The following is an 18,288-nucleotide window of genomic DNA, read 5'->3' on the forward strand; positions in this document are numbered from 1 at the left end:
CATCACATAGAATGCAATTATTCCTACCATCCTTCTTATCCCAATCCCCTCTTACCCCAACATACACAACCCTACGCACATAACACTGACAACCAATCTTCTTCTGTGAACATTTGTGGTTCTTTGGAGAAATTAAATGAGATGCCTGGGACTTAAAATAAAGAGATAGAAAAAGGGTGAGGCTAAAAACTAGGAGATTAACATAATGCTTCAACCACGAGAAATGTGTGAAGTTACATGTCTACCTACAAGCCAGGTAATTTCAAAATTTAGTTTCAGAAGGGTCCTGGAGAATAGAAACACACATATATTTGGGCATAGCAAAAAAAGCCCACTTTCTTACCTAATCATCCTAACATAATTTTGTCATTAGACCCCACTTATGCACAAAAAATTTGTAATCAGCCTTTTAATGCCTTACTCTTAAACATAAAGAAACAACCAAAGATGCCCAGATAAACAAGGAAAAACTCCAGGAAGAAAGCAAGAAACCAAAATGAGAAAAGAAAAAAAATCTACTAAGAAAAAAAGATATTACAAAGGAAGAAAAAAACTTCAAAAACTTTTAGTTTATATTCTCAGATTAAGAAGCTGCATACATCAAAAACAGGATATTACAAATTAAAAGATTCTTCCTTATCGATAAATTACCTGCAGTAAGCTAAGTTTCACAAAGTTAACTATTTTCATTTCTAGAAATTGGAGCTATAAACCAAGTTTACATCAAAACAGATTAAAACTCAACAACAAAAATATAATAAAGATGAAAAGTTCCAGTCAGGGGCAATGGCTCATGCCTGTAATTCCAGCACTTTGGAAAGCCCAGGTAGGTGGATAGCTTGAGCTCAGGAGTTTGAGGCAAGGCTGGGCAACACAGCAAAAACTCATCTCTATAAAAATTCAAAAAAGCTGGGTGTGGTGGCACGCACTGTGATCCCAGCTACTCAGAAGGCTGAGGTGGGAGGAGCCTGCAAGGTGGAGGCTGCAGTGAACCAAGATTACGCCACTGTATTCCAACCTGGGTTAACAGAGTAAGACTCCGTGTCAGAAAAAAATAAAAAGGAAAAAAAAAGAAAAGCTCCATAGTTTAAGTATACTTTGTCTCATTAATTTCAATCATGCATAAAGGTATATAATTTTCTATATAAATGTCATCATTCATTGTTCAAAATGAAAGATTTCTGTGTTTAAAAAAATAAGAATATATCCCTTAGAGTTTAATTTTTACTAATAAGGTAACTAAATCCATCATTATCCTATTAAAAAACTATAGTCACTCAGCTACGAAGTTAAGGCATAGCTATTAGTCTACTAGCAGTTTTTGGAAATTTTTCCCACTTGTCCTCTGGCCAACTACTGTACTTCCAAATCTTACTCTCCCTCAAATTAAGAAATAGAGAATGCAGTGGATCCTGGCCATTCTCCAACATGAATCTGTCCCATAATTCAGATTTAAAAACAAAAGTTACAGCAAATTTTGATGTAATAAAAATTTTAGTATGAAATCTTACATGTTTATCTTTCCTTTCTATAACGTCTTGCTTCTGTTTGCATTTTTGAGATGCCTCCTTAATGTCTGTTGCCTGTAAAATTAAACCAGAGGGGGAGGAGATAGTTAGTTAAAAACTCATGCAAGCATGTTATATGGCGCTGCCCATTCAAATACTGAGTTAACCCACAACAATTTATTTCAAACAAAATCCGTAATTATCAACAAAATACCAAGTTATTTGCAAATCGATGAAGTTATTCCTATTGATACTAATAAACATTTGCAGTAATATGCATGCATGTTTTTCTCTTTACATTTATTTTCCTGTCTTATTTTATCTGATCCTAAAAACAACCCTACAGGATAATCAGGACAAATATTACTAACTGATAGGGCTCAAAAGAGGCCAACTAACTTGTACATATAGCTAAAAAATGATAACTAATATCCAAAATCAGGTCTTATTTCAAATATAGAGTTCTCTCTAACATACCAAGTATGTTACCTCCTTGATGTTTTTCATTAACACATAAAACACATACATGACATATTATGGACACTTATTACACATCATTAACACCTACAATATGTAACACCTACAATATAATATATAATTCCAACAGTAGAGAACAGGGCTGTACAAAAAAGAATTAACATTACGGGCTAAGACTACTATTCCTAGAAAGGCTTGTTTGCAAGGTTGGTCCTTGGTTGTTATCTGGAAACTTGGATTTTGGGAGTATTTCTACTATTTCCTAACTGGTAAGAGTGGCTCACTGTGCATGTCTGTACAAACAATTTGGCTGATGTGGAACATCTGCTTTCCTTGGATTCTGGAAGTTGAGTACGTGCTGCTAGAATGCCTAGTTGCCCAAAGCCTATAAAACTCTCGGGTTCTGAGTCTGTAATGCACTTCCCTGCAAAAAGGACTTTAAAAGTGTTGTCCCAATTTGATGACAGTGGAATTATGCACATTCTGTGTGACTTCTCTAGGTGAGGACCCTTGGAAGCTTGTGCCCGGTTTCTTCTGGACTTTCTCCCCAGGGCATTTTTCCTTTACTGACTGTTTTATATCCTTTCACTGTAATAAATCTTAGCTGTGAGCCCTCCTAGCAAATCACCAAACCCATGGTAGATCTCTGATGCCAAGAGACAACAGTTTCTTCCCAGAGGGGAAAACTAATTCTCTGATGCTAGTAATACTGATAGATGTATGCTTAAATCATACATGCTAATCATGTAAGATAAAGATTACTATTACTGTCCTCACCTGACTGAGGAGGAGGGTAAAGCTCAGAGAGACTAAACGATTTGCTTAAGGTCAGACAGCTGAGCTATGATTTAAAATATAGGTCTGTGTGACTCAAAAGCCTATGCCCCATCTGTAACACTGTATCATCTGCCTGGAATTAAAAAATAACAACAACAACAACAACAACAACAACAACAAAACAACTACAAGTGCTGGAAAAAGTTTTCTGCTGGAATAGAACAAGCAGGAACAAGAACAGCATGAATACTGAACAAAACTAACCACTGTGTTCTTGTTTCGAGGCTATGGGTGCTAATAACTACTTTTACTAAAGACTGACATAAGTACCACTTCAGAATCCAGAATCACTTCTTTAGGAAAATAATTCTAAAACATCTTAGGCCATGTAGATTTTCACATAAATAAATGAAGGCTCATGGATGGCTGACAATGCCGTAATAGCTGGGCTTCTGTTATAAACAGACAAAACGAAGGGTTTTAAATGTTTCCTTAAGAGATTTGAAATTTATTATGTACGTTTTTTTCTATCACAAAAGTAATTTTGTAGTAATAGAGGGTTCAAGAACCAAAAAAGCAATCCACAATTTAACTACAAGGAATCTTCATTAACATAACAATGACTGCCACCTGTTAGTTCTATAGTCTTGAGGAAGTCATGTTATCACTGGAATTCAGTATCTTTAACAATGAGAGAACGTTTCTAGATAATACCTACAATCTCTTCTTCCCCTAACATTTAAAATGACCAATGGCAACTCTATCAGAATCAGATCTAATCAAGTCCTAAAATCTTTATCTGATCTTGATAACTGCTTAATCTTCTGGACTTGAGCACAATAATTTTAACTCACTTTAACCTGTACTAGAACTAAGATACAGTGGAGCTTTTCTGACATGATAGAAGCAAAGTAAAAACTGTTGATTCACTTCCTCTGTTATAAAGTTTTCTTTGTATTCCTAAATATGGCCTTTCTCACTCAGTAAGCATTGGTCAACACATACCATCTAGCTCAAGAAATCATTTTTTTGACTTTCAGGTACCTAAAAAGTACAAGCACACCTCGAAATCAAAGAGCTCCACGTAACTTCTTTTTTACAAACAGAAGATAAAAGTTACATTAATCAAACCTATATAGTGAAGGTCCTTTATGATATGGCAATCTTAAATTCAGTAACAAAAAACCTGAAGTAGCATATTTTCATGAGAATAAAACACAATCTTTAAAAATAGAGAAGATGCCTACAAGAAAAACAATACCGCTAAGTTTGTAACACACTACCTCCTAATCTTTCAATTGCAGAAATCATGTTTCACACAATTTTTTTCCCAATAGCAGTGCCAGGACAAAATCCACCTTTTATGTTCATTGACACCCATCTTCGAGGACAGGGGCCAACATCAGGGGTATACAGTACACACAGATTGTGAATGGTTTTCTGGTTTCATAAAATTTATATACATAGCATAAACTCCACTGGTCTAATCACAAAGCATTCTACTTATTTAAGCCAAATGATAATTTATATCACAAATTCTTTATTTTTAAATTTTGATTTATTTTTAATTTATTATTATTATATATATTGCTTGAGACAGGGTCTCGCTCTGTCAACCAGGTTGGAGTGCAGTGGCACGATCTCAGCTCACTGAAACCTCGCAGGCTCAAGTGATCCTTCTGCCTCAGCCTCACCAGTAGCAGGGACTTAGAGGCTCGCACCACCATGCCTGGCTAACTTCTTTGTATTTTTCGTAGAGATGGGGTTTCACCATGCTGGTCAAGCTTGTCTTGAACTCCTAAGCTCAACTGTTCTGCCTGCCTCAGCCTCTCAAAGTGCTGGGATTATAGGTATGAGCCACCGTGCCCAGTCATATCAGAAGTAGGGGTCAATACCTTGACATCTGTGCATCCATGAATCTCCAAAATCTCATGTACAATTTTGGATCTCCTGTACTGCATTATTTTAGAAGCAGGAATTTAAACAATTCTCAAATAATCTTTAACTTCAAAATCCACCAAAGGTTAGAAGCCATAATTATAAAAAATTTCTAGGTATACTTTTAAAATGCAGGATTATTATATTATCCATCTCCAAAACATCAAGATTTCCTATATTGCCCTCCTTCAAAAGGGTGTATAATTTACAAAGCAACTATAATACATTCAAAAAAGAGCTCAGTGTTTCCATGAATACTACTATGAATCCTCTTGTAATTAAAAAAAAAAAAAAAGAATCACATTTCACTTCTCTCTCTTTGTATCTTGGAAGTCCTAAAAAGTAGCAACACTTCAACAGTAATGAGCAGTCCTTGAAAGCCCTATGGTGGCAGAATTCCTGGTTACAAAACTTAAGAAATGAAAGACACAAGCAAACCCTTGAAAATATTTTCAAACACCTGCAAAATATTTTTTATATTTGCTAAAATAAAATTCAGATAATCCAAAATCGAACCCAAAAAGTACCTTTTCTTTGATTCGAGCCTCCAAATTGTGACGCTCCCTTTCCATTTCTTCAATTTGATGTGTCATAGGAATCTGCCCTTCTTTAAGTTTTCTGACCTCTTCCTTCACTCGGTCACGAACAAGTTTTACTTCTTCATATTCCTGACGAACATTTTCATATTCCTTGCAAATAATTCAACAACTGAAGTTAATGAACTAGCTTAAACTAACACATATACTAAAATCAAAGTCAAGGCAGCAACCAAATCTAAGAAAAGATTGTTTGGATATCCTTTTGGGAGTTCTATTAATGTAAAATTTGTTCTCTGAGACAACTTCAGAAATAGTAAATACCACTGTAACGGTTTAATAACAGTCTTGATAATCACTGAGCATTTACTTTTATCACTAGTTCACATTCTTGAACTTCCACCTTGTTCTCTGAAACATATCCTAATGGCTATGAAAATGTGACTTACCTCTAATCCGTCAATAAAGAAGAGATACAGGGATGTATGAAGAAGCAAAAGAAACTCAAGTATAAAGGGTAAAAATGAAAAAAAAAAAAAAAAAAAAAAGAACAAAAGGAAAATGGGTCAAAACAAAAAGAAAAAGCAGCATGTAGATGAAAGTGATGTCTGTCATGTCACAGGAATATTTGCTACACAAAAATTAAGTGGCACACTAAGACAACATATAATAAGAGTGAATGGGAAGATGGTAAGAAAAGAAAAAATGAATAAACATGAGAGTAAATCAAAAAAGAAGAAAAATATAAAAGGTAAATCAATCTTAGAAAAAAATAGGAAAAATCAAAAGACAAAGTGAGTGAAGCAGTAATAATGGACATAGACAAAATGAGTTAGAAAAGCTGAGGAAAGGAAAATTTAAGAATCATGAAATGATGGAACACGGTAGGGAGGAGCGGGGAAGACAGAACAAGAATGCCACAAATATAGCCACTTCAAGCTGTAACAATTATTTTCATTTTAACTTTGGAACAAATACTACAAAACTTTCTTACCTATCTTGTTCTACCTATTATAAAGTAATGCAATGAGGAAAGTGAATCTTTAATCTGAACTATAGCCTTAAATTATAAAATAACATCACAGAGTGATTAGAAACAACAAATTAGCCTCAGGAAAATTATAAAACATGTGAGTAGAAGATTATAGTTAAGACACATCAGCTACATCTGTAACTGAGGCTGATACTAGTGGCAAACCCCAAATAAATTCTTAGTGACATGACTGAGGACACTCAGAGATTTAATTTTCTGATCATTAACATCTTCAAAAAACAATCAAAGAACTATCTGTTGAGGACTAAAATCTGAAAGAAAAGCACTGCGTTAACTATTAATTATTATACAGTAATACTAGCACGCAGCTAATGTAATAAACTAGTAAAAGAGTCTGGTGTGGTGGCTAATGCCTGTAATCCCAGCACTTTGGGGGGCAGAAGTGGGCAGATCACCTGAGGTCACGAGTTCGAGATGAGCCTGACCAACATGGTGTCACCCCATCTCGACTAAAAATACAAAAATAAAATTAGCCAGGCATGGTGGCACACACCTATAATACCAACTACTGGGAGGCTGAGGCAGGAGAATCACTTGAACCCGGGAAGCAGAGGATGCAGTGAGCCAACATGGCACTATTGTACTCCAGCCTGGGTGACAGAGCAAGACACCGTCTCAAAAATAAAAGACGTATGAATTTTATTATGTATAACATATAAAGCCAAAAATGAAAAAGCAGCACCTAATTTGAATACACAGTAATTAATGCTTTCATTACAATTACTCTGCTACTTAAAGAAATATCTATTTTGCCTCTAAAAATTATGACTTACCACCCATGGCCTTTTTGCTTCAAGCATCTCAATCAAATCTAAATGTCGCTTCCGTTCGTAGAACCTCTCCACATCCTGTTTATATCGTTCATTCCTCTGAACCATTTTCTGTAGATATTCAGTTTTCTCTCTGCATGAGGTCTACAATAAATACATATTGAACAATCAGTTTAACGGAAAAAAGACAACAGGTCAAATCTTTTAACAATGAAAAATAAACAATGATAGCAAAATTTCACAATAAAGAATTCACAGTTCTTAAGAACTATGTACACTCCAGCCTGGGCAACCGTGAAACCCTGTCTCAAAAAAAACCCCAAAACCTGTGTAAAAGTAATATTCATATCCAAGTTTTGCTCTAGAGTCTACTATTTTTTTAATACTAACTGTAAAGAAGCCCTGCCACATCTGAGTCCAAGGTGTTCTTGTCCAAAGATAAGCGAAGTATTTGCTCCATCCACTTGAAGGGTAGAAGCAATTCATTTAATATACATGAAAGCTAAACGAAAGCTGTAAAAGTGATACATAAATGAAAAGTAGTATTACTAGGATTAGTATGTTAAACAAACACTCATGACTGAAAGGTCTAAGAAACTAGATGAAAGCAAGCTAAGAATTAGCCTTTATGTTGTGAATTAATAAATACAAAGATGTATTCAAAACCTAGAATATATGCTTGCATGCTTGTTTTCTTTCAGAGGATGGTCGAGAGTGTAGGTAAGTGTTTCAAGTGAAAGTATTAGATTGTTTGATGTAGAGAAAGATCGAAGAACACAATATCTGAATTAGGATTAAATAATTATAAAAAGCTCAGAACAACTCCTTTGATTATTCACGACGAATATGTATAACAACAACATTCTGATAAAAGAACACAATATCTGAAGAAGGATAAAATAATTATAAAAAGCTCATAACAACTCCTTTGATTATTTACTTTGAGTAAGTATAATAACAACATTCTCTTCACTGTCTGGTGGACAAAGGTAAAATACTAACATTTAACTACAGTAAAATACATATTAAGTATAGAAAAAGCAATTGGTTCCAAGATTTCTATGCTTACTAACTGACACACCAAATCCCTGTGACACAACATATCTTTATAACAAACTTGCACATGTACCCCTGAACCTACAATTTAAAATAAATAAATAAATAATTTTTTTTTTTTTAAAGATTTCCTTTTTTTTTTTTTTTGCGACAGAGTTTCACTCTTGTTGCCCAGGCTGAAGTGAAATGCCATGATCTTGGCTCACTGCAACCTCTGCCTCCCAGGTTCAAGTGATTCTTCTGCCTCAGCCTCCCAAGCAGCTGGGATTACAGGTGCCCACCACCATGCCTGGGTAATTTTTGTGGTTTTAGTAGAGACAGGGTTTCACCATGTTGGCCAGGCTGGTCTAGAACTCCTGACCTCAGGTGATCCATCTGCCTCGGCTTCCTAAAGTGCTGTGATTTCAGGTGTAGGCCACAACTCCCGGCCAGATTTCCCTTTTTCTGAGACAGGGTCTTACTCTGTCACCCAGGCTAGAATACAGTGGTACAATCATAGCTCACTGCAGCCTTGACCTCCTTGGCCCAAGCAATCCTTTGACCTCAGCCTCCCAAGTGCTAGAAGTACAGCCATGCCTAATTTCTGTTATTTATTTTTTTGTAGAGACAGGGTCTCCCTATGTTGCCCAGGCTAGTCTTGAACTCCTGGACTCAAGCGACTGTACTGGGATTGGAGGTCTGGGCCACAAAACTCAAATTAAAAGATTTATTATGAAAATTTACTGTATTTATTTTAGTTGCTGGGATATAGAAAAAAAAACCTTTACAAAGGATACGCTGTAAAAGTATATTTTTATATTTATTAAAGGTGAAAATAAACAACAACATTCCAATTAAATGTATAATTCTCTTGCAAAGTCTACATTCTCTTGCAATGTGTACAGTGTTCTTACACATAGCAGGTGTTTGTGCCAGGCACTATGTAGACAATGAATGAATGAAAAACACTAGAACTTACTGAGATAAAAAAAATTTTTTATAATACTATTATTGGTTCCTTAAAAATTCAATTAACATTGCTTGTAGCCATTACTGGGGGGAAAATAAATAAATAAATAATTCAATTAACAGTATGTATTTGTTGAAATAGTCAACCTTTTTAAACGTCACATTATCAGATCCATTCTCACTCTGTCACTTTAACCAATGATATTAGCAGTACAACCCTTAGGTGAAAAAAAAAAATCACAAATATAAATTCTCTCAATGAATAAATACTACTATTCACTCTCTCACATTTTGAGACACAGAAATCAGTAAAAACAATACAAATGAGTTGCCTATTTTAAAGTACCTCAAGCTGTTTTTCTTTTTCCCTGAAGTTTTTCAGTTCACAGTGATATCTGTGCATTTCTGGGGGACCAATGGACTTTTCAGTGGCTTCAAGTAGTTCAATTTTGCTGAGTTTAGCAAATTCTCCAACTTTGTCCTAAAGCACAAAAATTAAATATCGGCAACTATCATTTATCTACAAATATCTTAAAAATGTAATTCACTCAATGCTTACACTTGTTAAGGTAAAATTCATTTAACAAAACCTTTGATATATAAACCTTTTGAACCTTATTCTTTAGGATAATGAGGATAAACTTACACTATAAATTGTTACCTTTTTGATCATCTTTAAAAATTTTTCTATGCCAGTATTTCAAGGTTGAAATGTTTATATATGTGTAATAAAAATTTGGGAATGAAAGAATACATAGTCCCAATATGAAAATGATCACAGTTTATTACATATCAGTTGAAATGTTAGAGGGTTTAAAAAGAAAAAAAGGCAATTTCAAACATCTGCTTCTGAGTGATAATCTGACATCAGCTGATGAGTGTTAAATAAAATGCTTTAAAATGTTTGTTTTATTTAATTTGCACATTACAAAATCATCACTGTGTTTCTGAACAAAAAGAAATTAACTAATAGTCACTAGACAGCATTGAAAGTCAAATTTAAGAGGTAAGATGACTTCAACATACATTATCAGCATTTTTATTTTTAATAAACAAAGTATAACAAGATTTTAGAAGGTATACTTATAAGAGTTTTAGTGTATCCAATATTTTACACAAACAAATACACTGACTAAAAAGCTGTTTATTAACAACATTTTAAGGGTCTACAAATAGAAGCACATAGCTGAGCTACTCTCTGAACTTAAAAATAATACAAGTTTATTTCAAAATACTCTAATTTAGACTTTTTTACTAATTGCAATTTTCCAAATTACTACCAATTATTAACATTATACTCTAAGTGATGAAATGCTACCTTTACAAAGAATTGTAAGAGTGCTATGTTCAATTTAGTCATTAAGATAGCCCTGCTATGGCATAAAAAGGAAACACTATATACAAAATTTTCCCATCTTTGCATTTATCTCTCTCATACCTGAGGTAGAAACTGGCAAAGATTCCCCACTTGAATATTTAAGGCTGCAACTTGCTCTTCCACTACTTTCTGCGTGGTAGATTTTTTGTTGATGAACCAAAAGGACTGATTTTTTGCCACATCAATCTCACGGGTGATTACAAGATTTCCAGAAGCCCTGAACCTAAGTAAAAAATAATTTAAGAATCTTTATATTCAATATACACAAATTAGCTTAGAGACAAAATTTCCAAAATTGTCTTGCACCAAAGGTGCCAGATAGATTATTCTTATAATTTTTATTCCTTTTGATATTCTGGCCCTTCCCAAGAAAACCTTGGCATTTTGTAAGTAATACCATAAGTGACCACATTAGTTACTTACTCAGCATTCAAAATTATTTAAACTATTAAAACAGATGTCAATACTAATTCACAAACACTACTTGAGAAGTCACATATCTGGAGTTGTTTATCCTTTAATTATGATGCTGTTCTTCAATTACGTGTGTTGACTGCAACCCAAAATGTGTTGGTATATTAAAGGGTAGAGCAGTTAAACCTTGAAACTCCCCCTGCTCAGAAAATGTATGAATGAAAACTGACTCTTAGACATGTCCAGAAATCAAAACTACCCATACAGGTAGCCCATGGATTCCTCACCATGTCCTCCAATCTGAATTCAGAGAGGATTACATCACATGGATATAAAGGAACATTAAGCAATACAGAATCTGAAAGAAGGGTATTTACTTATTTCTTGATTTTAGAAGTACCACTGCTCCACACCTCCCATCTATTCATCCATCTTCTTCACTGGGATTCAGCAGCATGTGGTAGAAAGATAAATTATTGGTATCTAATCGCTAAATGACAATAACTTATAAATGTTGTATACACAGATTACATTGTAATCAGGCCACTTGAAACAGTAAGATTTTAGGAATTTAAACTTTCATTTCCAGGAGAATGACTAATAAAGTACCCCTATTGATCCTCCTGCTGTAAACAACTAAAAACAATAAAATACTAAAATATCTGAATAAATAAATTCATCCATTAGCATCAAAGTAAGGAATTCTGGCTAACATCCTAGTACAGGTGGAAACCCAGAGTAGAAAAATAAAACTGGCTTTCATCTTGAGGGGATTTGCCCAATCAGGTGATCTTGAGAATTCATTTTCATGATCTGCTGGTAGAGGACAAAAATAGACAAAGCCCATAGCCATGAAAGAGGGAGACTCCAAGTGAAAGCCATACCTAAGGGACATACCCTCAGTGCAAGGGTAAATTAGGAATACTTCATTGCTACCACCATAAGCTGAGAATTCTATACACTGTGATTCTGAACTGAAAGGATTCAATGGTCTCTGGCAGAAATTAGTAATTTCCTCTTCCAGAATCTATGTTATCTTCAAAGAATTAACACAGATAAAGTTCAAAGGAGAAGAGTAGCTCACTAGAAACATGCACACAAGAAAACAAAGCCTCATGAACACTAGCAGAAATAACAATACAAAATACGAAAGATATCTGGGTGACTAAGAAGGCTTAAAATGTTTAATAAGAATTCTAGGACAGGAGACAGAGAATGGGTAAATAGCAGTATTTAAAGAGATCATAAATAAGAACTTTGCAAAACTGATGAAAGACAACAAATCACAAGTTTAAGAGTGTCATTAAACACCAACAAAAATAAATAAAAAATAAATCCATGCCTAAATATGTATGAAACTAAAACACTCAAAAAAAAAAAAAAAAGAAAAAGAAAAGAAAAGAAAATGAGTTTATAAGCATCTTGAGAAAAAGAGAATGATTACTATCAAATAAACTCAGATCAGATTCACATCAGATGAAAACAATGGGGCCAGACGTGGTGGCTCTTGCCTGTAATCTCAGTATTCTGGAAGGCCAAGGTGGAAGGATCACCTGAGCCCAGGAGTTCAAGACCTGTCTGAGTAACATGGTGAGACTCCATTCTCTATAAAAAAAAAAAAAAGAAGAAGAAAAGCTGGGCATGGTGGTGAGTTGCCTGTAGGCTGAGGCAGGAGGATCACTTGAACCAAGGAAGTCGAGGATGCAGTGAGTCATGATCGTGGCCACTACGCTCTACCTGGGTGACAGAGTAAGACCCTGTTGCCAAAACAAAACAAAACAGGAAGACAACGACGGCATTATACTATTATATTTTGAGTATTCGAGAAGAGACCTGTCAATATAGAATTTGATATCCATGAAACACATCTTTTCAAGATTTAGAGCAAAATAACATCATTTTCCAATTAAAAACTGAGTGTTCCAACAGAAAACTCTCATAAAAGGAAACTTTAAAGACTGTCCTTTTGGCAGAAAGTGACCCCACAGAGAAAATCAGAAATAGAAGAAGGAATGAAAAGCAAAACAAACGGAACAAACACTGACAACATAATTAATATAACTATATTATTAATAATGTCTTGAGGAGTTTTTAAAAGATAGAAATTTAAGAGCATGTAAGTTCAGGGAAGTTATTAAGAACAAAGTTATAGCACTTTGTTAGTGCTATAGTCCAAATATTCAGTCTGGACTTCAATAAGGATTCCTGCTAAAATTCCAGTAACCACTAAAACAAAAGAATGCAAGACGACAAGGAAAAATGAAAGAAATATCTGACAAAAACAAGCAAGAAAAGAAATGCTGAAGAGTGTGAAAAACAAAAAGCAGAGAATAAGATAGTAAAAATAAGTTTGAACATAAAATTATATTTGTAAATTGGTTATATGCTTTACTTAAATGACTACAGAAAAAAATAACACAGCTATATTAGTTTAAATGAGATAACAAAAGATATTAAAAACGTGAAATGAATGAAAAAAGAATGTCCCCTAGAAAAATCCTAGGGTGAAAAAAAAAAGATGCTAACTACATTAATGGCAAACTAAATGGACTTTAAGGCAAAAGAAAGATCAAGGTCAGTAACTAACAATACAAAGTTAAAATCACCAGAAAGATAAACAATTTGAATTTTAGATGCAACTAATAATGTCCTAGAAATACATAAAGCAAAAATTGACAGGATAAGGATAATTAACAAATCTGCATAGAGAAACAGTGCAACCTTTATCGGTAATTAAGGAATCAATCTGACAACTGAAATCAACAAAAATATAGAAGACTGACAATGTAACTAATAAACTTGAACTAATGGCCAAATACCGAACACTGCAGATATCTACAAGAGAAAACTTATTCTTTCAGCCAAAGAACAATTACAAAAGTTCACTACAAAAAAGAAAGAAATTTCAAAGGATTAGTAACATAAAACCAGTACTCTATATATTTAACTGCAATACAATCAAAGCAGAAACTAATATTAAAAAATAAAAAAATCACTACATTAGAATTAGAAACAACTTCTAATTACAAACTCATAAAGAAAATACTCAGAACTGAAAAACAGTAAATACTATACACTAACACTGGAGAGAGAGAGCTAAGGCAATACTAAGGGGGACATTTTTAACCTTAACTGTTCACATTAGGGTAAACAAAAGACTGAAATTATTGCAATAAATATCCATTTCAAAAAATGATTATCAGTCAAGGTAAGAATAGAAATTAATGAAACAGAAAATCATGATATAAAACAAATGCAAAAGTTAGTTCATTGAAAAAAAACTACTAAAATTGACAAATCAATTTTTAGAAGACACTTAAATACTGTCATATGTAAGACAATATACATATATTAAAAACTCATATAAGAGGATGGTGTTCATGTCAATAAAATTTAAAACTAAGAAAAATGGGAGAATTCTTTAGAAAATATAAATAATCAGTGATCCAATAAGAAACAGAAAAATATAAGCAACCCATTTACTACAAATAAATGAAATCAGTAGTTAGAAAAAAAATTAAATTAGTAGTTAGGAAAAAAAGAGCCAGATTTTTTTTTTTTTTTTTTTTTTTTTGCAAGGCACCCTAATACACATCAGATTATTTTTAGCAGTAAGTTTAACCAAACATTCAAACCACAAGTATCTTTCACAAACAAAATACAGATGTAAAGATCCTAAATAAAATATTAGAAAACCAATCTAGCAATGCATCAAAAAACTATGACCAAACTGGGTTATTCTAAGAATGCAAAATTGAGCAAACATTACAGAATTAATTAATTCTTCAACTTAAATGATATGGCCAACTCAATAAATACTGATGATGAACTCTTTGTTCTCAATTTACTTGACATCACCAGTATCAGACACAGCTGATGGACAACTGACTCCTGAAGTTGTTCCAAGTACTGGTTTCCAGGTACTGTATTCTTCCAACTCACTAGCTAATTCTCTCAGTTTCCTTTCCTAGTTTTCCCTATGTTTAATCTCTAAAAGGTACATTGTAGCAGATAAGTTCTTAGAACTCTTCTTTATGTATCTCTGAATCATTGGTGATTTAACCCATCATAATACTAATGACTTCCCAAATGTGTTATCTTTTGCCCAGACTTCTCCCAGAATCACAGGTTTATCTATTATCTAACTGCCTGTTAAACCTGAAATTCAGGCGCGTGCGTGCGTGTGTGTGTGTGTGTGTGTGTGTGTTTGAGTGTGTTTTAAAATCCTGAGTTCAAGCAATCCTCTCACCTCTGCCTCCCTAAGTGCTGGGTTTATAGGCACAAGCCACTATGCCCAGCTCTGACTAAATATCTACTAGGCATCTCAAATTTAATCATGTTTGATTCTGAAAAGTATCTTTTTTTAAAAAAAAACATATTAACATCTCTGAAATCGGGATGCACATTTCAAACTATCTGTGCTAGTTTAATTTTAATTGGATGCTACATGATCCAAGTGGTGGCATCTTAGTTCAATGATGTATGATCTACTCTAAAATGATCTACTGATCATCTTACTCCCAAAACCTTCTGCAGTAGGTCTGTCTGCCTCAGTTAATAGATACTCTACCCTTAATCATGCCAGACACCTTAAGAGTCCTCCCTGATGTCTTGCTCCTTCTCCCACACTCTACATATGATTTATAAGCAAATCATAAGCTACTATCATCTCTCATAGGGTTGTTCTATTAATCACTTAACTGACATTCTTGCTTTTGTCTTTGCTCTCTTAAAGTCTACTTTCCACACAGCAACCCAATCTAGTTAAACTTTTAATTTACATCACATCATTCCTCTGCTAAAAACCTGGTGGCTTCACAGCTTACACAAAATAAATGCCAAGCCTTACACTGAAAATCGCCTTGACTCCCTGATATTTTCACTGCTTACCTTTTACTATTCTCCTTCAATTCGATCCAGTCACTGTGAGTACCACTGCAGAGCCTTAGCACTTGCAGATCCCTATAGGTGAAATAATATCCCCCCAATTATCTCCATTCTCATTACCTGCCTTCCTTCTGGTCTTTGCTTAAATGCTATCTTCTCAGTGAGATCTTTTCTGATCAGCCTATTTAGAACTGTAAAACTCTACTCTGTCACTCTTATCTTATTTCCTGTTTTATTTTTCTAGGTAGCACTTTTCACAACCTAACATAATATATAGTTTACTTATCTAAGTGTCCCCCACTTATTCCACCAACTATAAATTCCATGAGGGAAGAGTACTATATCCCCAATATATAGGTGCTCAATAAATATCTGGAAAATGACTACGTAAATATACGCCAGAGATTATTCTACCCACCATTCTATTCAAGGAATACATGGCCATTTTGTACTCTCAAGGCCATGTGAACCTTCATGGAAAAAGTGCTCAACATTGATACGCTTAAATTTTATTTATGTGTAAGGTGTTAGGTAAAGCTCTGAATTTATCTTTAAAAAATTAACAATGACCTCCACTCAACTGAAATAATTTATACTATCATACTGTGATATACAGGTTGAGTATCCCTAGTCCAAAAATCTGAAATGCTCTGAAATCCAAAAGTTCTTTCATGCCAACATGACACTCAATAGTAATGCTCATTGAGGTGTTTTGTATTCAGATTTTCATATTGGGGATACTGAACTGATAAGTATAATGCAAATATTCTAAACTCAAATCCAAAACACTTCGGTCCCAAGCACTGCATTTAAGGAATATTCAACCTGTAATAAGAAATACGTGGGCTGGGCATGGTGGCTCACGCCTGTAATCCCAGCCCTTTGAAAGACTAAGGCGGGTGCGTCACTTGAGGTCAGAAGTTCAAGACTAGCCTGGCCAACGTGGCAAAACCCCATCTTTACTAAAAATACAAAAATGAGCAGGGCGCAGTGGTGGGCGCCTGTAATCCCAGCTATTTGGGAGGCTGAGGCGGACGAATTGCTTGAGCCTGGGAGATGGAGGTTACAGTGAGCCGACACGACACAGCGCCACTGCACTCCAGCCTGGGCAACAGTGACACTCCGTCTTTAAAAAAAAAAAAAAAGAAAAAAAAAAAAATACATATTTAGTCTATGCCCTCAACTCCTGACACAGAACTCTCAATCCCTTGGAATTCCCTAGGTGACAACTGTGTCTTTTTCTAATGAGGCAACTCTTGATGGGGTCCTGGATGTGGGCTGGTCACCAAAAAGATAAAGTCATGAAGAGAAGCTTAGAACCTTTAGCCCCACCAACCTGCCCCTCATGCTCTGGGAAGGACAGCAGGACTAGAGATTGAGTTTCTCATACCCATGTGATGAAGCCTCCATAACATTCCCTGAACCATGGGTTTGAGAGAGCTCCCAGGTTGAGGAACACCTCCACATGCTGGGAAAGTGGTGCACCCCAAATCCATGGGGACAGAAGCTCCTGCACTCTGGACCCTTCCAGACCTCGCCCTGTATTTTGCTAATCATCTGCCTCTGTGCTATCAATCTATAATATATGGGTAAACCTAAGTGTTTCCCTGAATTTCAAGAGCCATCCTAGCAAATAACTGAACCAAGAAAGGGGTCCTGGGAACCTCAATTTACAGCTGGTTGGTCAGAAGTACAGGGTACAACCTAAGACTTGAAATGGCATATAAAGTGGAGGGCAGTCCTGCGTGACTAAGCCTCTAAACTATGGGTCCTGTACTGATTTTGGTTAGTGTCAGAACTGAACTGAATTGCAGGGTGTGGAGGAAAAAACTCACACATCTGGTGCAGAAGTGTTCTGTGCTGTGTTGAATTTGAGAGTAGCAAAACAAGTTTGGTTTTTCCTACCTCTTACAATATCCCACACTTAAACTGACGCTTTTACATTAAGTTCTCATGCACATTTAGATCTGCTCCTGGTTTCTCTATTCTGCTCCTCTCACCTTCTATACTAGTATCACACTATTTTACATCAACAACTTAGAGTGTACTTCAACATTTGGTAGACAAAAATGTTATTCACAACTGGGCTTTTTCGAAATCTTGAGTTTTCTGGCTCATTTATTCTTCAAGATGAAGTTTAGAATCAACTTATAAACTTACCTGTTGAGACTCTCTTTGGAATGGTATCAAATGTATTAATTTAGAAAGGATTGACTTTTCTGTTTCTGTTTTTTTGCAGACAGTCTCACTCTGTCACTCAGGTGATTCTCTCACCTCAGCCTCCTGAGTAGACGGGACTACAGGTGCGCACCACCATGCCTGGCTAATTTTTGTATTTTTGGGGAGAGACGGAGTTTTGCCATGTTGCTCAGGCTGGTCTCCAACTGCTGAACTCAAGCAATCACTTGCCTTGGACTCCCACAGTGCTGGGATTATAGGCATGAGCCACTGCACCTGGTCTGACATGTTAATAATGACATTAACTTTATGATTTTAGGAATATATCATGCTTCACCATTTCTTCAGGTATTGATTTTATATTCTT

The 18,288-nt window shown here is 34.9% G+C and overlaps 1 protein-coding gene across 2 annotated transcripts in view; it reads right to left on the reverse strand.

Annotated features, from left to right (window-relative positions):
• Positions 1-18,288, reverse strand: part of SMC5 (structural maintenance of chromosomes 5) — a 91,889-nt gene that overhangs the window by 63,599 nt on the left and 10,002 nt on the right. For both annotated transcript variants that reach the window (XM_074394695.1, XM_003935630.4), the window contains exons 4-8: positions 10,503-10,665; positions 9,411-9,545; positions 7,064-7,204; positions 5,228-5,389; positions 1,512-1,583 (exon numbers count right to left, since the gene is read on the reverse strand). In XM_074394695.1, the coding sequence (XP_074250796.1) occupies positions 1,512-1,583; positions 5,228-5,389; positions 7,064-7,204; positions 9,411-9,545; positions 10,503-10,665 (673 nt within the window). The remainder of the gene's footprint in view (positions 1-1,511; positions 1,584-5,227; positions 5,390-7,063; positions 7,205-9,410; positions 9,546-10,502; positions 10,666-18,288) is intronic.

Source organism: Saimiri boliviensis, chromosome 2 (assembly GCF_048565385.1).
Source record: "Saimiri boliviensis isolate mSaiBol1 chromosome 2, mSaiBol1.pri, whole genome shotgun sequence".
Taxonomy (NCBI): Eukaryota; Metazoa; Chordata; class Mammalia; order Primates; family Cebidae; genus Saimiri; species Saimiri boliviensis.